Genomic DNA, 24,015 nt, shown 5'->3' with positions numbered 1-24,015 from the left:
CTTGAAGGAAGGAATTTCCTTTCGCAGATGAGAGTGATTAGATGCCTTCTTGTTTTCCTGAAAGTTGAATCTCACACTATTAATACAAGTGCAAGTCAGTGGAGTGGGAATCGTTCAGTTATTTTTCCCAGTTATGAGTATCTGTAGCAATTACTTATTGCTTCGTAGTGTAAAATGCTCCATTATGTGGAAGCAAACTGTAAAAGTGATGCTGAACTTCAGATATTAGTAGATTTTTCTGAAAACAGGCTGGAAGTAGTGAGTAGAAAGGACTGCTTTTCCTCAGTCTCCTCTAATTCTGTGTTACTACTTCTGCTTACTGCTGGTGGCTTTGTACTGTTCTGTGCTCTAGTAAAAAGAAACAAAAGAAAACCCAAAACAGTTATAAAATCTTGTTAAATTCTGCAGGAATCGTGCAGGAAGATGGGCAGAATGCTTTCCCCTACCCATTCAGTTCCTTGTTTGTGGGTTAGTTGCCGGAGGCTAGATGGCAGTCAAGGATTGCTGTCTGTGGCTGAGGGATGCTGCCCGCTTAGGAAGCACTGCTTTTGAATTGGTAAAGTCTGAACAGGGTAGTTAGCATTTCTGCTTTTCTTCTTCCTCTTGCTTCGTCATGGCATTGAATTTCAGATTGCTTACACACACTGACATATGATTTCTTTAAAAGAAAAAGAACAGAAATAAAGCAGTGAGCATAGCTCATAGGGACCTACAAGGAAGGTCAGGAGAGTCTATCAGGGAGTGCAGAGATAGGGCAAGGGGAAATGGTTTTAAGCGGAAAGAGGAGAGATTCAGATTAGGTATTAGGAAGAAATTTTTTACTGTGAGGGTGTGAGTCGCTGGCACAGGTTACGCAGAGAAGTGGTGGGTGCCCCATCCTTTGATCTGATCAGGACCAAGTTGGATGAGGCTTTGAGCAGCCCGGTCTGTTGGGAGGTGTCCCTGCCCATCTCGGAGGGGTTAGAACTTCTAACCCAAACCATTCTATGAATCTGTTCTGTAATTCTTGAGATACAGCAGGTGATAACTTAATCTACTAATGATTTCCTATCTACTTTCAGTACACCTTGGTAAAAGATGCTGTGACTCTCTAAAAATGTTTTTAAGAATAATAAATATTTAAGACCATTGGCTAATAGTTAAATATAAACTGTCTTGGATGTTCAGAACAAAGTCATTGTTGCATTTGTTGTCACAGCAGCCCTCCTCTACAGAGCACAAACAGAATGATGAAACTTCTTTGGATGTTAGGCTTAATTATCTTTAATGTGAATAGTAGCGTACAGTGTAGAGAATTACTCCCTTCCTATCCTGTTTTTGGTATCCTGCAGAATTCTAATCTTTCTCTTTGCTGTGTGGTTTCCTCTGTTTTTATACAGCTGTTTATGCTGGGGTTTTATTCTTCAGCCCTGTATAGTATGATATGTGCCTTGGTGGATGCCCACAGTCTTGGAGTAGAAGCAGCCTTGATCTTCTGTCTCAGTTTTCTGCCTTCCTCATAACAGTTCTGTTCAGTTCTTTTACTTCTTTTAGAGCCTTGTATCAAATTCCTATTTCTTTATTTATTTCTTCCTTATGTGGGGTGTTATCAAATTCTGAAATAGTATTGGAAAAGAACCAGAAAGCGTTTTCTCTTCTCTGCTCTCAGCCTTGGATCATATTGGACTGACTTTTGCAGTTGTCCTTTAGCTGCCTTCCGGATGCCCCATTTAGCTAGTCCGTTCAGTGTTTGTTTTCAAAAGCTGCTTCCTTTTTTTTTTTTTCATTCTTAAACTACCTGAAATGGTACTTTCTTCATTTCTCTACTACCCTCAGACTCCTCACTCCACTAGGGTTTTTCTGGGACAGATTCTGCCTCAGATCTCTCCCTTTACTTGTACTTCTGCTCATTGAGCTTTTTTCTGATGTCTGTTTTTCTTCCATTTTTTTTCCACTCAATACCTTTTTAATGGAAGATTCAAAATCGTTAAATTTTAGCACCTTGCCAGAAGAGATGCAGCATACGCAACTGTATAGGAGTGTGAAAACGTCTATGGCATTTCATGCACCTGAAGTTGCTGACTTCTCTGAGCATAAAGCACATCTAGATCTTACTTGAGGAAGAATGTTTGAAATAAGAACCAGTGTGCCTTTTTAGTCTAGCATGAGACTTGTAACACACTTTGACACTACAGAGACATAAGTCAGTTCCAGGTGCAAAATAGTATAATTTCTTCTTACTTCATATATTAACACATAGAAAATCATATATCATGGTGTATTTTTGTTGTTCTAAAATCATGCCAAATCTCCACAATCCCTGCTTTCAGTCAGGCAAGTGAACTCTTGTAGGCAATAAAAACCGTTCTGTTTTGGAAGTACAACTGCACATGGACAAGAGTGTTTAAACCTCACCCCAGAAGCATTGACCTGGGAGATCTTAACAACTACAGAGACATGAGTAGTAATAAGAAAATAGTAGTACATTTCATCTGGCGTATTCTGAAGCCTTAATGCTTTTTTTTTTTGTTGTTAGCTGCAGTAATGCAAATAGAGTCAATATGGATAACTAATATAAGGGTGTGAAATAGCGTTCTTTACTGTAAGATTTCTCTGTGGGTGTTTTTGCAATATTGGCAGGATTGTTGATGGATTTTTAAAAAAAAATAATAATACTTTGGGCACACTGTATGTAATAAAAAATGTAAGCTGAGGAAAACTGTTTTATTGTAACTGAAAGAAATCTGGTTTATGCTTTTATGTGTGAGGAGAAGAGAACTTTTCATATTTCCCAGGATGATTTCCGTCAACAAGAATTCAAATCACAGATGAAAGACTGCAAAGGATTTAGTTCTCTGTCTCCATTAGGGTTTTGGAGTATTTGCCCTTCTGTTGCATCACAGATGCACCTTTCAGTTTCGACAAAGCAAAAGCATATAGGCCATGTTGAGTTTGAAAGTAGGTGTTTTTGATGTTCTAAGGAGACACAGGCAAGTTTCTCTTCGCAGAACTATTTTGAAAGCTCTCTGCTATTTCGTGGTGGGTTTCTGTTGTTCAGAGCTAGCATCCTGTGAATAAACTTACATTTAATGTTTTTGTAATCTTCATGCTCTTTTACATGCTTCGTCCCAGTAAATCTTGGAAGCTATGCCTGCTCGTCAGTTCCATCTTTGTTGCCTCTTATAGCAATAGAGTTTTGCTATGGAGTTGAGTTGCTGAGATATCAGGGCTGTATCGCGTTTTTCTTAACTTCAGAAATTAAGTAGTAGAAGAAGCTTTGCTTGCTCTGTAATTCTTAAGCCTGTTGTGCTTGAGGAAGCTTTTGACAAAAGGTACAGTGTCTGTTCAGCTATCTTAACATTTTTGTGAATAACGTGATTTGAAAAAGAGCTTTGTGTTTTTGTTGCTAAGTGATAGGATGGCAAAAATCTGAATTTTTTTTTTTGCAATAAGAAAACAACTGTTGGTACAACAGACTAGCATAGTCCTGCTTTAAATGGTCTTTGTGCAAGAAGGGTGTGCTGGATCATCCCTTGGTACAAGGATTGTTCTGTCCTTTAGATGCTGCAAGCATGAAAACTCCCACTACTGGGCTAATTAACTGAATAACTGGCTTGAAACTATCAGGTACTTCTCAGAGCCATAACTGTTTTACTAGAAACTGAGCTTTCTATCCCAGTGAACCTCTACATCCTCTCTGGTTTCAGGAGGATTTCCCCCGCCCAAAAAAAAGGGACTTGCTTTGATCAGTCTTTTCTCTTGTGTGGTAATAAACAAAATCAGTATTGCTTGAATTTGTAGTAGTATATTCATTGCCATAGCATCATAGTCAACTTAAAAACAGTATTGTGGTTTCATTGTTGTGCTATCATTGACACCAAATATTTTATTTAAATATGATCTCTTTAGTGGTAGAAAAAGAATGAAGGTGACGTTGAACCAGAATGTTTGACTCCCATTTTTTTGGTGTAATGTCATGAAGACACGTCTGCTTTAAATGATTTAGTGACTTTGACAACTGATTTTTCAAAGTTTACAGAGAAATATGTTGTAATAAAGAGATACTAATTGTTCTAAGGCTTGGGATATTATTTTTTTCATTTAAAATTGTATTTTTAAAATGTCTTTCTCATTATAGTAATCATACCAAATAACTATAAAAGTAAAGTATTTTGGAGATGCTGATAGAATTCAGTTTAGAGGGCTTTATGTTTATGCTCACATATTTATATCTTATTTTTAGGATTATTTAAATGTCAGTCTTTAAGCCACTTCTTAAATTGTTCTGCTATGTTAGTTAGATTTTCAGTAGCTTCTCAGTTTGTTATTCATGCCCAAGTTTGGCCCAAGCTGGGTTATCAATTTCAAAGAACTGTCAGAGAAATTTAAATGTCATGCTTTCTTCTAGTATGTGTCTGGGATCTTTTTAACATGAAAAATTAAGAAGGAAGCTTATGCAGACAAATGACTTTGCTTCATCTTTCAGCGTTTTCTGAGAAACCCTTGCTGAAAACCTGAAATTAGGTTGAGGTGGGTGTAGAAAAATTGACCCTAAAATCTGGCCATGAATACTAACAAGCTCCAAGAGTAAGTAAAGAACCTGCCACTAATGGAAGTGGTAAAATAACCTTGATTTCATAGTGGTCATTACTGATACTTGCTGTAACATGTTTTCCTCAAACAGAATACAGTGTGGTACTCTTAAGAGTAATCTACCTGCAGGTCTGAAACCTGATTCTAACCTACTGATGATTTGTTTGTTCAAAGAGATTAAAGTATAAATAAATAAATGGAATGTGCTATAATGTGCTGTCATTCAGCACAATGAGCTGTAATTACTGTTGTGTTGTTTTAAGTAAACAACTTTGCAAAGCATATGTTGGGAATAGCCCACTGTGATTACCTTTCATAATACCAACCAGATTTAACTGTAAAGTTTTTACTAAATTAGGTTACCTTAATGTCAGGTGAAGTTTCTATAAATGCATAGGTGAATACTAACATCAAAACTAGGCATCGCAGAAAGGCATTTATCTACTGATGCTGTAAATGACCGAATCTTAGGCTGATGAATTTTGAGCTTGTAAATGTGCTTTTTATGGTTTCCTTTTCCTCCCCGAAGCAATAGCCATCCTTTAATATTTTTGTTGTTTAAAGCTTTTAAGAAGTTGTAATCTTCTTTATTAAATTATCCATGTGCATTGCCTGTATGCTTTTTCTTGAGCAAGAAAGTAGAAGAGCAAAGAAATTGTGCATGTAGGCTTAAAAAACCAGGATGAAGAGCAAATCGAACTGGAAAAAAAAGTATGTGCATTCAATTTAAGTAATCACTATGGAATAACTTCAAGTGCATGTGGGCTTTTACTTCCATTTTCTCCTGACTTCAGAAAAGCACGATTATTATAGGAAGCAAGACATAAGTGACTAAATCAGTAACAAAAATAGCTATTTTCCTTCAACAGCATCCTTTGTAAAGGTAGAACAAATGAGTGAGGTCTGAGATCTTGAATTGTGGAGAAAGGTAAAACATTGTTCTTAATATTCACCAGCAGCTGTGCCTACCTCAATGCAATTGCTTTCCAAGCAAGATATCTTATCACGGGTGAAAAAAAGGGTACTGAGTCGATAGTTTGAGCTCAGACTCTTCAAAATTCTGTGAACGCTTTTCAGAATGATTTGATTGAAGACTGCTTATCTGGAATTGCTTCTATTTCTGCATGAAGACCAGTGCCTGACTTCTTCCTTGTTTCTGGTGTTATGTGTTTTTCTTAATTCCAGCATAAGCTTTTACTGGTCCACATCTTTTGTGTTTAATAGAGGGGAAACAGACATCTGTTCTAATTTGGGTATATTTGTACTTCATTTTGCGTTGCACTATGTACTTTGCTCCAGACATGGAAAAGCTGAGTGAGGCCTATTACGTAGGTGTAACTATTAAACTAAATTGAATTTAAGTTGGTGGACTGAAAAATCCTGCTTTTCAGTGGGAGAGTGAGCCTGTGATGTATGTATAGCATGAGGAATTTTTAAAAACTGAACTTTTTAAAAAGAACATTTTGCTATTCCAGCTCATTATGATGGACATGAACTTATATTGAACTTTAAACTTGCTTAGTTTCAGCAAAGGCAGCTGCTCTGCAGTAGCTCAGTCTTCAAAGCATTGGTCTTAAGAACTTAATAATTATACCTCTTGACAAAGGGATTCTGAACCTGAGGCAATCACTGCAGAAAGACTTTGCATAGCATTGAATTAAACTTGCTCTATGTGGTGTAATCATTTACGAGCCTTAGCCTTGCCTCTATTTAGTCCTTCTTTATGCGTTATGAGTGTTCCCTGCTGTGTTGGGGTTCTCAGCTTACTCTGTTCTTACACCAGTAGGCATAGATCATCTGTACCTCACCTAATGTTTTTCCTTTTTTATTGCAGTAAGAGAACAGAGTGCTACTGCTTGTGTTCAGCTGAAAATCTTTCCGGAGGGAGAGGTTGTGGACAGCATTGTAGTTTGACTAGGAGTTTCACGTTTCCAAGCCTAATCTCTTTACTAGGTTGTACGACTGAAAATCTAGTGCCGAATCAGCCTTGTGAAGTTATGTGCACTTTTCAATATGCATTATTCTTTTCTACTCTACAATAGGATAGGAAATAGGATTTTTCTTTTACTTTTTTAATAAGCACCGAAGCAGGTAATATTCTGTAGGATTGGAGCTGATGCACTGTTGAAGAACTTTATTTCCTGTTCTATTTGAGCTGGTTGCCTGAAATCACTTAATGATGATGTTTACTGTTAAGCACACACTAGTAGCAATGTCACTGCCAGGTAGTTAACTTCAGTTCATTATGCAGTAGTAAGAGAAACAGTGGAAGTCTGTAAATATACGTTTTATATGTGCTAATGTGTTGTTGAAACTGTACTAATGTGTTGGTGAAGCTGTGCTAATTTGTTGATGAAACCTGGGTTTTGTCTTACAGTTGTTTCCATATGGCATTACTGACATCTACTTTTATACTGTAGATAGCAATGGGAAATACTCGAAGTGAATTCACCCCTGGCCCAGCTGTTACAAAGACTTCATATTTGCAGTGGTATTTTCCAGCTTGGGATTGCCTCAGCATGGTGCAGGAATGTGTAATTAGGGAAGCATAATGAAATGTGCTGTTGACAGGAAAGTATGTTTGGCATCTCAAATGCTGACCTTCTCTGACATTGTTAGACTTCTGAAGTTGTAATAGAAGGATTATAAAGTGGCTTGTCAAGGTTTATTTGTTAACACTCTGATATACTGTGTTTCTCTGTTGTCCTTTTTTTAATGCTTTTGCAGAGCGATGCCAAATATTTTCAATTTTCTTATATGTTCGGGGCCGCTGTTTTTGTAATTTATTTGTCATGCTCATTAAAATTCCCGCAGTAGAAGAAAATAGGGCTTATTCATACTAATTTGGAAGATCAAAGCATGGCATAAAAACAATTTATCAAGTAACAAACCAAAGCTGCCTCCCAGACACACCTACAGTTTGCAGAATTGTTTTAAAAATTACGTGTTTGTTGAAAATATTCTGGTTCCTGAAAAAAAATGTATGTTAATGGAAACAAATGGAAGAAAATATATACAGGTAGCTTGTTCTCCCAAATGCTAATTCCATATTTCCTTTAAATGGCTTCCATTTCTCTGTGAAGCTTTCTATAGTTGGTTTTATTATTATTCACAATGTCCTGATGTGTAGGCTTTCCCATTTTTTCCTTTGAATACTTGGAATACTATATGTAATCAAAATAATTCAGGTAGGACTTTGATATTCAACAAAACCAAGTGGTTGTCTCAAATATTCTGTCTTTCCTTAATGTTGCTCATGTTTTATAAAGTACATGTTAACTGTTTTCTTCTCCTACTCTCCCTCTTAAATCAATAAGTCATCTTTAGCTCTTTCACCATTTCTGGTAAAATACAGTATTCCTTTGTGAACGCCATAGGGAGATAGCTGAAGAATCATTGGAACAACAGTTTAGACGAATTCTTGTTGACATTCTTCCTTTACCCTTCCCAGCTGTGGCAGGTGAATCTAGCAAATGGTAGCCAGCAAAGGAATAGTTTTCCCAGTGAATATTGGTTTTCAGTGCATTGAGAGTCTGTATGCAAGCATTCAATTAAGTATTTACTGACTATTATTTATTATTATTTACTTTTTATCCTGTGAGAAATAATTAGTAAAACACTTAATTTACTTAGTATTTGCTGATTTCTTTTTTTATTTTTTTTAGTAGTGGTCACCTGAACCTTCTTTAGTTGTAGCTCTTAAATGTAAGAAAAATCTTCCTTTCTGCTCTTAGGAAAGAGGCACGTATCAAGTGCCTGAATCTGATCTTGGGCCTTAAAGCTATGGCTTTCATTCGTGGGATATGAGAAAATAGAGCTCAAGAATTAGAGCTGTATAATCATTAACAGTTTCCTTAGACCTACTTTATCTTATTAATCATTTAACAATAATGTTTAGCTTTCTTTGAATAATGCAGTAAAGCGGAGCCTGGGTCCTCTGATCAAGTGCTGCACTTCGTAGCTTGGCGTGGCTTTTTAATAGTGCAGTGCTTGCAGCATCTGACTACTCCATAGGCTGAATATTCTACAGCCTTAGCCTCTTGAATTTTTCCTACAGTTGGTATTCTTAAAAGAAGAGAGGGCAGTTAGTCTCCTTACAACTGACTTGACTTGCCCAGTCCAGAGTTGTTCTTTAACACACCTGATAGACTATGTATAATATATATAATTCTATTTAATACTATTACTTTGTTGCATTTGTCTTGTACTATTAGCATACTTGTGCAACATGAAAGTTTGTTAGTTGCTTTACAAACAGTTTTATGTAAAACATAGTCTTGAAGACAAAAGGCAACAGAGCTCAGTGCTGATAATAGTGTATTTTAAGGTTTTTTTGTCCCCAAAAGCCAAAATAACATAGATTCTCTGCTCTTCAATAATGTTTTGAGCTTTTGAACAGTATGATATGAGAGCTAAATAAGGAGATTTAACATCTTCTCTTCATAAAGTTGTTTTTTAATCCAAAGTGAGCAAAAGAATTTAGTTCTAAAATGTTTCTAATTGAGGAGCAGGCAGAATATTAATGAACAGAAAAATATTTCATCTGTTGCATAAGCATCAGGCAGGAAAATGCTCTGCTCTGTCTTTGTTTCAACTAGCATTGTTATCACATCTCGTTAGTAGAGGTGTGGTGATTGATCGTGTAGATGACCATAGGTAAGGTTGATCTTGGCCTTTAAAGAGAAGGGGGCTGCTGAGAACATCGAGTATGTACGCAGTACAAATGGAACAAGGCTTTGAGATGCACTTTGTGTGGTAGCAGGTAAATGTAGCAGTTATATTTCACGTTTTCTTTCTCGCAGGACATCTTGAATAATCTTGATTCGTGTGATCTTGAGGATGATGATCTCATGCTTGATGTGGACCTGCCCGAGGACCCACCTCATGACAAAGGTTAGGTAATCGGCCAAGCAATCTTATTGTGAAACTGCATTATGGACCTAGGAGGTTTTTGGGGTGTGTTATTCTGATGTCTGCTTTAATAAGCTGGTGCACTCTTCAAGTTGTTTTTTTCTTTAAGTAACAACTCTTCCTATTCTGAAATGTAGGAAGTGTGATATTTCTGTTCCCCCAAACACAACTCTTGCGTTTGAGGAATTCTAAAGTTGGACATTTACTGCCTTTTACAAAAATGCAATGTTGTTGCATACTATTTCTTTAAATTATCTTAATAGAATATTTTTCAAACTTACGTTAGTACTTCAGCCTTATGCTTCAGCTATATGTGAAAATGTTGGGACAACATTTTTTTCGGCTTTGATGAATGATAGTGTAATTATTTTTTAATAATGGCAATATCTTCTAATAAATTGTCTACAGTTCAGGGTAACAGGAACCTTAATATTTAAGATGTGATTTTTCAAAAAGCCTTTTTGCACTGTTGTTGCGAGAATGCTGCCAAACATTTCACAGGGAAGATACTGGTATGTAGATATCACTAAAATAAAACAATTCCAGACTAAAAGGGACTGTGTAAGGCAAACTATTTCCACAGTTGAGCAAATTCCTCATCTAGAAGAGTTTGAGGCATTTACTTGTGGCCATTCTTGACCTACTCATAAGAATTGTCTCTGTCATGTGAATATGGGGATTAGCTTTACCTTTAAATTCAGTGGAGGATAATACATCTTCCAATTAATAGAAACACTGGAAGTTCCCTACCCTGTACAAATAGGCACTGAAAGAAAAAAGACTTTGGTGTATTGTTTAGCTGCCTGCTGAATACTGAGGAAATTCAGTTTCTTTGAGAGTCTTAAGTTCCTTGGGTGAAGACTCCTGCGTGTATGGTTGGTAAGAAGCAAAATTAGCATAAGTAAATATGTAGTATTCCATCTACCACAACAGTGGCACATCATGTTTTAACAAGGTGAACATCTGAAGTACGGTGCTTAATGTTTTAAATCTCAGAATAAGTTTTCCAGAGCACTTGTGTGAAAGGCCTTTAACGTAGTGCTGGGATTTAATGTTTCAGCCCAGAGAGGTGTACTGTTTTTTAAATTCCAGACTGGAACACAATCCAAGTGTAGGTGATACGTCACAGTACTAGTGGTTATACACCTAAATATTCTTGCAATACTGGTAATTCTAATCCTGTTGGGAAAAATTAAATGCTTCTAAGGGGCAGATCAATTTCTCATAAGTTTCCTTGTTTGTAAAACGTGGGCTGCATCTGCATCGGCAATTCCATTTCAAATAGTTAATTTAAAAACTGTTAAATAAATGCATTTTAAAGGTGAATGTTTGCCACAAAAATACCAAGTTATTTGCCATTTAATCTAGACACAAATGAAATATTATTTTTACTTCACTGCTTTCTTAATTTCATCAATACAATAAAGTGGAAGCTACTCGCACTTCTACAACTCAGTATCAGCACTGTTTGTGTAGCCGGAATATATTTTGTGGCTGTGACAGCTGCCTTTGTAAGCTACTGGTTCAGGATGAGAGACATGCTGTTTGAGATCAATAATAGCTGATTACTGTTATTTTTGGCCTTTTTTAAAAAAGTTATTATAAAAATCGATGTGGCAAAAGCTGGGTATCACTGCTATAATCGCTTCTTATCTTGAAATCACCAAACTTTTAGCAAAGAGGATCTGAAAAGAAGCATTAAAAAGTCACCTCCAGGCTTTCACTTAAGTAAGCGTGACTGCCTGAGAAAGCAAAATTTCTTTGTTAATATTCATGTCTCTTCACCGAGTGTCCCAATTTCCTTTTTCAAAACTGAAAATCGTTATGATAAAACTACTTATAAACTCATTGAGTCCTTATTTTGAATACACCAACTTGAGTTTTCATGTCTTATGAGCTTTAGAAGGGAGCTCCTTAAGAGATAGGAATCTTCTGTTACTTCAGGTAAACAAGTGTTTCTTATACATTTTTTTGGTTACTGAAATAGGTGACAAAACCTGAAATGTAGATGAGTCTTTGTCCTAAACGATATTTAACAGTACTTTTTTTGCCAATGCTCTTTTTCTCGCAATTGTGCGTGACCTCAGTGACGTCAGCCTCTTAAGACTTTCCAGGTTTACAGAAACTCTCCTTGTTCCATTCTGGAGTCTGGGATGCCGCTTGGACACTATTTATAGAAGCAGTTCTAGCTCAACAAGCACGCAGTGAGTGAGGATGGCAGTTTTAAATCACAGGGTAAAACTGGGCTCACTTCCCAACAACACGCAGGCTGGGAACTAAGCAGGAAGGAAGGCCTGTTTATGAGTGTCTTATGCGCAGCTATGTCTGAGTAGGCAGCGGAGTAAAACAGTGTTCTCTTGTGTAGTTATTCTCCTTGCAAAGGACTGACAATGTGAGGAAAAGCTCTTTGGGTAAGTGAAGGAGAAAGCCTGATGGCAGAATAGCAGTTTAAGACTTTTTTCTGTGTCTGACTGCAGGGACAGCAGTTATTTTGGCTTTGTTTTCAGTAGTTTACAAGCTGTTGCCAAATATAGCTTTTGTTCCCTTAAGAAGTTCGTGGAATCTGCTTTGCTTTGCTGAAGTTGTTGTTTTAAAGAGGTTGTTTTGTTTGCTTGTTTGAAATCATGCTTGTTGTCCTGGCAAAGGAAGGTTAAATGTCTCTGAAGTTGAAAAACAAACAAGATAAACAGGATGAGAGCTGTATGTATTTTAACTAATGAAACTGTTCAGTTTTGGAATGAAGTGCTGGCCTTTTCCTAAAACGTCCTCTTTCTATGTTGGGGTTTGAGCTTTTAGATACCTGCATATGCTGTCAGTAAGACAGACAGAAAAATGTTACTTCTGGATTTTTTTTTTCTCACCCATAGTTCTCCCTCCTCGGAATGACTTTCTACTTTAAACTGGAAATATCCTGTAGCTTCTGCTATAAGTTACTCTTACTCTTGTATCAAGTTTATATGCTAGTAAAAGTATAACATCATTACAGAAGTTTGCTTCACAGTTCTAAAATGCATCCTTTTTTAGATCAGTTTAAAAAAAAAAAATAACCCTACAGATTTCACACTACATCTATAACCAGCAAACAGGAAATATTTTATTTACAAGATCTTAGAATAAATTTTACTTTTTTTTTTTTTTTTTTTCTGCTTTCTGTAGAGGAATGTGAAAATATGAGCCGTTATGATAGACCAGACAGAAGTGCTAGGCAACATCAGGAAGGGTTCTGGAAAAGAGCACCACAACAGCGATGGAATACACAGGATCACTGTCATCTTGCCCATACTGATCACTACATCCATGGTAAAAATGATTTGAACAGGTAAAGGATTTGTCTCTTTCTCTCAAATAATTAAAATAATGTGATGAGAAATCTTGGTGCTAAGGGGTTTCAAGTGATGCTGAGTACAAGATATTTTCAGAATAGTTGTATGGCTATAAATAGCATGTGTCAGTGTGAGCATCGCTGAGATACCAGTTTCTTTTTGTAACTTTTGTTTCTGTACCAGTTTTTAATACAAATATTTGTTACTTGGGTTTATGTGTATATTATAAATGCTTGACCAAATTACCATATGTATTCCATGGAAAAATATTGCACCATCCTATTACTTGCATTTTATATTGGACAGCTTTTCACTTATTAATTCGTTTTTAAATTTAAAGTAATCCTATGATTTTTCTAGGCTGGCTTGAATGAGTGTTTAGAAATCCTGTTGAGCAGGCTGGTTTTAGGATACTGTAGTTAGTCTGTGAGAGATTTATGGAAGTGGGAAGGAAAGTCTAGCATTTAAGTGAAATAGCATTAAAGTTTTCCAATTGATTTATTTCCTGTCGTATGCCACTGTATGTGATTACAGCCCATGCTACACAACACTGTCTTGTTTACTAAATGTTTTATAGCTCCGGTTTCATTGCTGTGGTTAATTTTTTATAATTATTTTTATTATTATGTTCATATTAAGTGTTAATATTAAAATTATTATTATTATATTTTTGTTTGCTTGCTTTAGGGGATCAAACTACCTGGAATCTCCTGTTGGTCACTTTGAAAGCTATGGAGCACCAAACTATTACCAAGCTCCTAGGCAGCTGGTGGGCTTACCGGAGAATACTGTGATGCTTGATGAAATCACACTTAGGCACATGGTCCAAGACTGCACAGCTGTAAAAACTCAGTTATTGAAACTGAAGAGATTATTGCACCAGGTGAGCTGTTTAAATGGGACCAAAGCAGTTAAGTATATTGGAGACTGAGCCCAGGTGGGCTGGTGTTCTGTTTGGCCTCGCTAGGCTATTGTCGTTTACTTTTATACATTGAATTACAGTGGGCAGTTTTATTATTTAAAATAATCTTTTCCTGCTTTTTCGGTGCTTTACTGAATGCAAAAAATATCAATTATTGGTATTCTGCTTTTCAGAGGAAATAATGCTGAATTAAAAAAAATCAGTGGATGTGAAGACAAGCTTTTCAAGATCCTGAAAAGCTGGGATTAAAAAAAATACTAAAATATATTAAAATTGGTCCTATTGATCAAACTTGCATTCAGCAAGTCCATGGTAACAGCTTTTTCTTCAGCTTTGTTTTCTTCTTTCTTTTCTGTGTATTTTGACAAGAAGCTTAGCAAATCCTACTGGGTCATAAACGTTTAAGGAGCTTTTTTATTTCACCTCAAAACCTGGCAACTTGTGGGAGCTGGGATACTGCTGGGTGACTTAGAAGGCATTTCAGCTACAAAAATGCCTTTGCTACCTTAAGAAGTCCATGAGACTTTTGTTGGAGGCATATGCAGATTAGCATTGAAAAGTATCTGTATGATGATATTCTTTAATACCAGATTTACTGCTGTTCTTTTCTAGCAGGATAATGTAATAGAAGTTCGTGACCAAAAAGTAAGACACTAAAACAAAACATAGCAGAAGAAAAAAGCAGGCCAGCCTTGAGGCTAATTTAAGGGTGTGACTATGCCTGTTAGAAATGTGAACATTTGCTTCCTATGGTAACTGAGAATACTGGAGATGTTTTTCCACTGACAAAATGAGAAACACAATTGGAGCAAAAATAACGTAGTGTTAGAGTGGGAAGGTGTGTTGTTAGAGTCTTATGTCTGAGTTGTGGACTGCATGAACTGTGCCTCCCAACAGCCTCAAGCTCACGATCAGTACAGGAGACAATGGGAAACTTGTTCTTAACCAGAACTTTAAGTGACTTTAACACAAGGACAATTAAACGACTAGATAAATGATCTCTGTGTGTGTAGTTCATTGTGCCAAGGCCTGCATGTTAGAGCCAGATAGTATGTGGCCCTGCAAAGTACTGTATAAACTGGATCAGGATTTAAAATAATGGACTTTTAGAAAAGGTTACAGACCACAAACCTGCCTGAAGTAACTCACATAAGAGACAGCTACACCTAATAATTTACGTTCTTCAAAATTTGCTGCTTCTTTTGCCAAAAGCTTGATCTTCTCTGCCACTCTCCCTGTAGTAGTGAGTTTTGTTATAACCATTATTATTTCTTCCTTCCAACCTTGTCAGACTTATTGCTCTGTGTTTTCCTGGCATAACCACCCTGTTCCAACTCGCTGCTTCCCAAACTCATCACTGGACTTGTGAATGTTCATTCTGCTCTCCTGTGTGTTATCCAGCCTTTTAATCTAACATTGTGAATGGTAAATGTGAAGTGAATTAATTTGGGAAAACTTTAGACCTTTACTACCTTTATTTACTAGATAATTAGAGTGAAACTTGTATGAATTTTTTTCATTATTAAGTGTTAAACCGTTGCTGAAAATACTGAGTTTTACACTAACAAAAATGAGTGATAAGATTGCGGTTCTTGTTTTCGTACTGTAAAGAACAGAGAGAATTTTTACAGCAATGACATGAACTTCAGCAGTCTTAATGAGAACATGATCTCAGGCCAGGCCATACGACCATTTTCATGCAAAATGCAGAAGATACAGAGTCCTTTCAAACACTAGCTTTAGTAAAGAAGGCTGAAGTTCTTATCTTTGCTTCACCTGTAGTATACATTTAAATGTCTGTTAACCTTTTTTCCAGTTACGAGTTGTAGCAATATTATATAATTTGGATAGGAAGAAATAGAGCTGCAAGTTGTGTCTTAGGTGTGAGGTCTCACGGGAACAGTTATAGTAAGATATAGTAATTGAATTCAATTTTATACAATTATCTCATCAGCTCTAACATGGATTATGTTCATTGCGTGCTGTGCTCTATGGTATACCTAGCAGATTCCCAGGGACACTTGATGTGCTATACTGGATTCATTGCTGTGATAGTAGCTCCTGTAACTATATAAATTATCTTGAATATCACTAGCAACATAGCTGCAGCAGCATGAGTTTGGTATTGTTTCCAGTTCTGCTGTGTAAAATAAGTAGCTGAGAAGTCTGCCCTTTTCTGACCTCTGGGTGACCAGGACAACAATGCCAGGTGTAGACCTGCTTTCTACTTCTCACGTGCTGCCATTGTCCTGTATCTTCATACAGTGAAATTGGGACTAGCAGTCTCGTGCAGAGCTTCTTAAAATGTTCAATAGCCTTCTCTGATTTTGCAGTAGTGTTATATGGCGCAATAAGCGTATGTTCTTCATGCATTAAATGGAGTCATAATCACTTACACGGAGTTGTTGAACTGCTGGTGAATCTTCTCACTGAAATGCTTAACAAGAGCACTAACTCAGTATTGTAAGACGGAAATGCTTTGAAAGTCTAATTCGTTATAATTGTCATTTAAATGTTAATGCTTCTTAAACATTGACTGAAGTACTTCATTTTTATGATTAATAGATAAGTTTTCTTCTCATCTTAAGATTTATTGCTTCTTCTCAATTAATTTCTTAAACTTGCTGGTGGAGATTGAGGCTACATAACTAAGGAAGTGTTAACATTGCATGTGTATATGTATATCAATGAATATCAGGTTAAAATAATCAGCCTGTAACTGAAGACTGTCCCTACATAACTAATGAAACACGAATGTCTGCAACATCAGTCCTCTGTCAGTTTTCATGCAGCAGGTTATTTTCATGTCTGAACTACCAGTAACGTTTAAAAATAGCTGTACCAGGATTGCCAGAATGTATGAGATTGGAGTTGTTTGTTGCAATGTTTTAAATTTAGGAAATAGTTACAAATATTAGCAACTGTTTTTTCCTTCTGATGCCACTTTTCAAAAGCATCTTCTGGTAAGGAAATTAGATTAACATGTTTTGTTGGTGTTTATAAGTAGAACTTATTTTTCAATGCATTTGATAAGCCTTTCTATTTGATATGGCCAAGAAATTATCCTGGTGTTTGGTTTTCCAAGCATCTTTTATGCTTGGCAGAAATGAGGCTAGTGCCACTGCTCTGAAGACATGCTTATAGATATCATAAATAATCTGTTCTGTTACTGTAAAAATGTTAGTCCCATAAAAACTAAGAGGTGACAGCTTTTAATATAGCCTCTTGCAATGTGATAATACCTTTATAGTTTATCGTAATTTTACCTAAAAGTAAAATAAAGTTAAAGTATATATTCTCTCCACACTTCCAAAATTCTATGATATTCTTAGCATATAATTTCTAGGCTACCAAAGATAGTATGTGCATATAACCACTTACATTTGTTTCGCTAATTCTGTTGTCTTTTTGCTAATTCTAATCTCTTCTGTGTACGTGGACAGCCTTACTCTGCTGATTTCCCATTCTGCAATCTCATTTTAGCTATATGATGAACACGAAAGTGAAGTAAGAAGTTCCATAGATTAATCCTAGCCTGTGTTCACCACAGGATAATTAATTTCCCATTGATAGTGTTAGAACTGATTTTTTTCCTTTTAGTTGCCCTGTGTTCATTATGTGTATTAGGATAATCAAAGTGGTGAGGGAATTGATGCAAATGAACTTAGTTCTTACTTTGTTAATGAATATTAGTCAGATGTAGCACAAGCTGGAGTACTTGACTTAAATCACTGGATAATATGTGACATAGTAACTTTCTTTGCAATTAGATCTTAATCTGCTGTTGTAGAATGTTTTATTGCTCCACTTACCTGCATTATAATGGGAATAAAAATATGCCAGAGGTATAGGTGATGGAGCTTCTAAAAGCCACTCAAGGTACTTATGCTTGAAGTAGTTTGTCTTGGTTTGTATTTTTTCCATTACTATGATGACTCCTTCACAACTATAACTGTGACTGACACACCTTTTTCTTCTGAATGTGTGTACTTGTTTTAATTGTTTAAAATAACAAGTGATGATGGAATCTGTTAATTGTAGAACATAAGCTAAATGTAAAATTAGTGCATAAAATATTATCTCTTAATCTTTAAAAGATTCTATGATTCAAATCGCTGCTCACTTCCTCTACCACTTTGGAAAGAATACTTTTGTGTGGATCCAGCTTTTATAATTGATATTTAGTTCCAATGGCTGTGAACTAATTTTTTTTTTTAGTCTTCTGAGTAGCAAATGTTGCTTTTTTAGTTAAAAATTCCTAACTGAAATATTTTGGCTGTAAATTTTTTTGTTCAGAGGTATTATTTTAATGGATATTGAAGGAAATGAAGCTTTTAAAGTAGTGTAACATCGCTGTTCCTTCCTGATAAAACACAGTGGCTGTCTTTACCAGATGTTGGTGCAAAATGACCACACTTTGACATAGCTGCAGCTGTTCCCTCAGCTTTGTGAGAAGAGGGTTGCTGTTCATGGCCCTTGCTTGGGCACAGTAAACATGCTGCTGCAAGGGAGGCTTTCCTGTAATGGGGAAAAAAAGGAAAATTAACATTGAGAGAGGCTGGACATTGTAACAGGTTCTGCAAAGATGTGAGGTGTCCATTCTTGTAAGCAAGTTTACAAGGGAGTTGTTTCAGCAAGTAGTTTTGAATATTTGTTCTTTTTTTTGTTCTCCCGATAGAATGATGAAAATGTGTCACTCCAGGACATTGCACTATCAATTCCATCAAGTCCAGAACCACAAGAACCTGAGTCAACTTTTAAGGTAGATGATGCTGGTTTATGCTACAGATTAAGAGATACAAGTCTGTTTAAAAAAACACAAAGACTTCTGTGTCACTGAAGTAGTGCTTCTTGCTTCTTTCATCTGTTTAAAAGCAAACCTAGCAAGTGTTTACATACTTCTTTTCAGTTTATTTGAAGGGTTTGTTTGACCTTTAAAAATACACTTACAAATTCTAGCACAGTTCAAATAATTGAAGTAACATTGCCTTTTGCCACTTACAGCAGTTGTGGTAATTAACAACTGTAGAACAACTTACAAAACTTTGCTGCCTCCTTGATAAGCGTTAGTATCGGAAAAGACTATTTTTGCTTTGAAGTGTAATGAATCATACCACACTTATTCAACTGCTTACTCTTTCGTTATATTTATTTGTGACTGCAGTTTAAAATTCTTCCATCTTAAATAAATTTTCCCATAGATAATGCAGATGTAACTTAAAGTCAGTGTGAACCCCACAAAGTCAGAGATGTTTATTGTTTTAGCATGGGTATTAAGGGAAGGAGCAGTTACTGTGGATATTCCAAAAAGAATCATCATCTACACTCACAGACTTGTAACATTGTGCTTTCTGCAGCACTAAGCTTTTATAGCATTGCTTGAGGCTTTTATTGTAAAATCAATACAGAAAGATCCCTAAGCTTGCACTTACATTAGGGGTACAGTACTTGCTGAGGGTACAATGAAATTAGAAATGCTTCTTGAAAGGGAAGAACACTTAACAATCTTATTCCTGTTGAAGGGTCATCTGTCCAAACCCTGCTTTCAGGGTTTACGAGGTTGGCCAAAGCTGTAGATCCATAGGCATTGTTCTTTAGCAACCCTGGTTTCTACATTGTTAATATTTAAGCAGCCTTTATTCTTTAATTGCTGTCTGATATATTTGTTCTTCTACAAATGCCTCCTTTAAAATGTTAGTCTTAATTCTTAGAGGAAGAAGTATTGCTTTTTAACTTCATAACAAAACAAAGTGCTAGGTTTAGCTGTCATTTTGAAGTGTCACTGTTTTACCTGATACATGTAGTTTGAAAAAATGTGCAACAGATTAGTCTGTGTATTTTCCTGAAGCAGTAACTAATAACATCTTCAGTGAAACCGAAACAGTAGATGTAAGCATACTACATAGCAGTTATGCCCCTTAATTTACATGCTAGCTGTAATGGCACAGGTATAAAATATCGTAAAGTTGCCTTGTGCTGAAAAACTAACTTTAAAAAATTCATTCTTGCATATTTACCAAATTTCAGTCTCTGAACTTTGTGTAATTATTGCAAGTCTTAAGTTTTTAGCAGAATGTATTCAAATCCGTTTTGCTCTTTACCTTCAATAAACAGTTATGCTTCTGTTTCTAAATGACTTTTTTCCGTCATTTTATGTTAATAATTCACTTAACCTTTAAGCTTCACTATTTTTTTGCTGTTGTATTGAGAGGAGTACAGGTAGTATTTGATGGCTAAGGATATCCATCCATGAATTATTGCATTAAAATTGCAACTGATTTGCTTATATAGCCTGAAAATTTAGTGCGTCAGCTCAACCCTGTCTTTTAAAGAGACTTCTAGTCAAGTCTCACAGCTGTCTCACCATGGAAATAAGAGGAGGAAAGCACATGCTTGTTACTGCCAGTAATGTTAACTGCCCTCCATGAACAGCCGATCTAATATATCCTATAGAGGCACTGATTTAGGTTGTATAGCCCTTACAGAAAACCTTGTATTGCCCACTCCTTTGTTGCAGATGGAGGATCTGCTGAATGAGATCAGGCAGCTTAAAGATGAACTGAAGAAAAAGGATGAAACAATCAACCAATTAGAGCATCAACTTGTAAGTATAATGCTAAATGTTTAACAATATCTCGGGTGTGCACCCGAGTGTACCTTCAGTAGGTAATTCTTATGAAAGCTTTAAGAGGCCTAGACATCTAATTTTTTACCTACACTTACATTATAACAAAAGTAGATTTAGGTTCTGTTTGGATTCACCTGACTCGTGGGTCTGTAACGTTTCTATTAGCAGATGGGTTCTACGTGTATGTGCATCGTACACCTGGCCTCTTCAGTTCTGTAAACGAGTCACTATTCATATATGTGGCACTAAGCAAGGATGTTTATACAATTGTAAAATATATTTTGCTTCCAAGATAAACACTTGAAACATGAAATTCTGGAAGCTGTACAGAAATAATATGAGCTAAGATAAGACACTTTATGCTTAAAGTATTTTAAAAATTAACAAATATCAGGCCTGTCATTCTGCATGAAGCTTTTCTGTTGTTTTTCTCCCTCCCTTTTCCCCTATTGTGCATCAGTTTAATAAAGAATTCCATTATAGAATTTAAAGCTAAGCAAGGTTGCATTTGAAGTTGATTCTTGTTTAAACCAGGCCATGTTAGTAAGATGAAATTGGCCAAATAAATAAAAGTTATGGGTTAGTTCTACTATATATCAGGTTCAGATGGGTGTGTAAGTCCTCAAGCAAAAGTAATGTATGCCTTTTCACTTCTTGCTCTTGTTCTGAGCTAACTTAGTGTTTTGCTGCGCATATCTCTGCACTTGGTTGTGGTAAACACACCTGCTGTGACAGTTCATGTGAAATAGCCCTATTTTTTCAAGCCATTTCAAGCCACAGCAAGATCTTAAAAGTAGGGTAGGTGAGATGCCAAGAGGTGGACTCCATATTTATTTACCGTGGCTGGAGATTAGTCTTGTGTGACTATAATGAAATGTTTAATGTGTGCTTTTAGATGTACATACACTGAAATCTGACCTGTCATCATCCTCTCCCTGTCTAGCATGCAATTGTTCCCTCTAAAACAGAAATGAAAGCTTAAGGTTTAGCTTTCTGCTCTGCTTAATGAGAGTTCTGGAGCATAGGATACCAAAACAAATTATCTTGTCTGTTAGTATTTTGCGTTGAGTGTTAATTTTTCAGCATGCTGAGTCTTACTGTTACCATCAGCCTTCAAAGGTTTCAAGGAAATCTCTCCTTCCTGATAGGCCATATACATAATTTCTGTTGTAACTGTGGTGCAGCTAAGGAACTCTGCTATGAAGATGGGCAGAACTTACATTTGTAATTAGAATTTTAGATAATTATTTTGATCAAAGAATCATATCTTATCATAGAATGTTTTGGGTTGGAAGGGACCTTAAAGATCATCCAATGCCAACCCTCCTGCCATGGGGAGGGCCACCTCCCACTAGACCGGGCTATTATGTATTAGAAAGTGATAATTTAGAAATTTAAATGAATCAAAAACCCTTTACGTAAGTCAAAATTTATTCTAAATAATTTCTAAATATGCTTTGGGAAAAGCAGCAGTTGTGCAGCGCTTTAAATACTGTTTTGTACTGTTTAATCTTATTGTGCTATGCTGGCGAGTAATGCATGATGTTTGAATGCTGGACCTTGACTGTGCTTTTCAAGCACCTTAGTTATTTTCTAATGAGCTTGCCTTTCTCTTTCTCTTACTGGGGGTAATTAAGGCCACTAGGTGTAACTGCCAGAAAGACAGTGAAAAACCTGCGGGGGCAACATGTATGTCTGCTGATAAATTTACGCAAACCTCCTGGAGGAGGAGTTCTGTGAGTAAAACGTGCCATTCCTTCTTGGGTGTGACTTCCTGCATTTCATTCCCCAAGTCCTATGACATTTGCTGTCATGTGCGTTGGTGTTTGAGAGATTCTGTGTTGTATATGAGTGGTGTCCTTCCTGCTCTATATCCTTTGTGTTCTGTTGCAACCCTTTTGTTAAAACACTTGTTACATACATTTCTTTTAGAATAAGTAATTAAATGTTTGCAGTCTCTTCTTAAAATAATCATGCTCTGCAGGGTTTAAATTGGTCAGCCCAAGCTCTATATCTGATCATACGTAAGATATTCTCCTATATCCCAACTTTAAAGGCATGGGTATTTGTGTTTGGGTGTTTCACCTAGCTGAAGTTTCATCGTTGTTTTGTTCACATTTGCTTGTATTCTAAGTTTCAGTTAATAAGTGGAAAACCGGAAGTTAACCACTTTTTATTTTTAATGACTCGTTCAAAAAAAAATGGGTTGAAAATCACTTCAACAAAAAGCATCTTCATTCCCGTGTATTATTGCATGGATGATACTTGCTTCCATTATATAAAACTTACGTTCTTAATGGAACACAAGTGGAGTAGTTCACATGGAAGAGGGCCGACACATTTGACATTGCACAACAATGAGGAATTATCTACAAATGGTGAGCGAAGCTTTTGTTGGTCATCAGCAAGTAGTCATTGACCTTAAAGCTACTGCTCTAGCTACAGAATCCTAAGATTTCTTTAAAAGATTAAATATGGGTTAGATACTTTGTTTCTTCTTTATCCTGCCTTGAGTTACTTGATGCAAGATTCTACCAAAGATAAATCCCCCCTATTCTCTTAAAACTACCCTTTCAAATATCCGTTGTTAGGATAGAAATACCAGTATGCTGTATGTTCACCACTTGGTAGCAAACACCTTTATCCTGTTGAGACCCTGCTTTCCAGCCATCCTCTGCCTGATAAGAACCCTATGTCAGGAGATCAGCACCTTAAGTAGCTGAAGTTTGCTCTGACATCTCTGTTACACAAACTTTCTGTGATGTCCTTGATGTTTATCCCATTTGTTTCTATTTTCCTGTTACTTTTTAGCTTTTGAGCTCTTGTATTGTTTGTTTCCCAAGTCTTGATTTCGTATCTGTGATGTTCATCTGATGTTTATGTGCCAATACCATTACTGTTTAGCGCCAATGGTTTCCGTGTTCCGTTTTTTCCTATAATTTCCCCCATAAATTCAGAAACGGAGTAGTAACTACTTGAGACTCAGTTGCTAACTACAGAAGCCTTAGTTTCAGCAACCGTATTAACTGATAAGACAAAGATATTGGAGAAGATGGGAAACGGGAGTTGACATTTCCGGTAACAATAATCATTTAACCCAATGTTGCTCAGGTTAAAGTATATTTATTCTAAATTTTTCAGTAGTTTTGTTCAAAAAGGCACTTTTTTTTTTGGTCATGAGGAAATTGGAACTGAGGGAGAGTGTAATAGAAAAGAAAAGAACCTCTGTACTTTTTATTTCTCTTTTTTCTGTTCATGCTTAGGTGTGTGTCTGTAGACATACACATAGATGTGTGTAGGCATGTGCTTTCTAAATGCGCGTTATAAATACCTGAGTTTTTATCTTTACGTGTGAAGTTTCTCATGAAAATTGGTAAAGGAATTCAGAAAACTCTTAAGTATTGAGAAATTTTCAAAATACTCAAAATACTCTTCCTGAAAATACTTTTCAGGAACTTTATTTGTGAATTTGAACAGAATGCTTTTTTGGATGTTTTCTTCATTGCTTATTTGTAAGTTATATGGAGGCTTTCTGCAAGCAAATAGAAATGGATATGAGCTCCTTAATGTGCGATTTGTTAAAGGGAATGATGATCTGGCTGTTGTAGGTGAATTCCAGTTCTAATTATCAGACCTAATCTTTCTGGTTTAATAGTTCC

At 36.2% G+C, this 24,015-nt stretch overlaps 1 protein-coding gene across 8 annotated transcripts in view; it reads left to right on the top strand.

The window, feature by feature from the left end:
- Positions 1 to 24,015, top strand: part of CCSER2 (coiled-coil serine rich protein 2) — a 68,135-nt gene that overhangs the window by 24,539 nt on the left and 19,581 nt on the right. For all 8 annotated transcript variants that reach the window (XM_054071409.1, XM_054071405.1, XM_054071408.1 and 5 more), the window contains 6 exons: positions 9,375 to 9,465; positions 12,640 to 12,802; positions 13,494 to 13,689; positions 18,407 to 18,490; positions 20,246 to 20,332; positions 21,994 to 22,092. In XM_054071409.1, coding sequence (XP_053927384.1) covers positions 9,375 to 9,465; positions 12,640 to 12,802; positions 13,494 to 13,689; positions 18,407 to 18,490; positions 20,246 to 20,332; positions 21,994 to 22,092 — 720 coding nt within the window. The remainder of the gene's footprint in view (positions 1 to 9,374; positions 9,466 to 12,639; positions 12,803 to 13,493; positions 13,690 to 18,406; positions 18,491 to 20,245; positions 20,333 to 21,993; positions 22,093 to 24,015) is intronic.

The sequence above is a fragment of the Cuculus canorus genome, chromosome 7 (assembly GCF_017976375.1).
Source record: "Cuculus canorus isolate bCucCan1 chromosome 7, bCucCan1.pri, whole genome shotgun sequence".
NCBI classification, from domain to species: domain Eukaryota; kingdom Metazoa; phylum Chordata; class Aves; order Cuculiformes; family Cuculidae; genus Cuculus; species Cuculus canorus.
The sequence above is the reverse complement of the archived record's forward strand: the minus strand, read 5'-3'. Positions and strand labels throughout refer to the sequence as shown.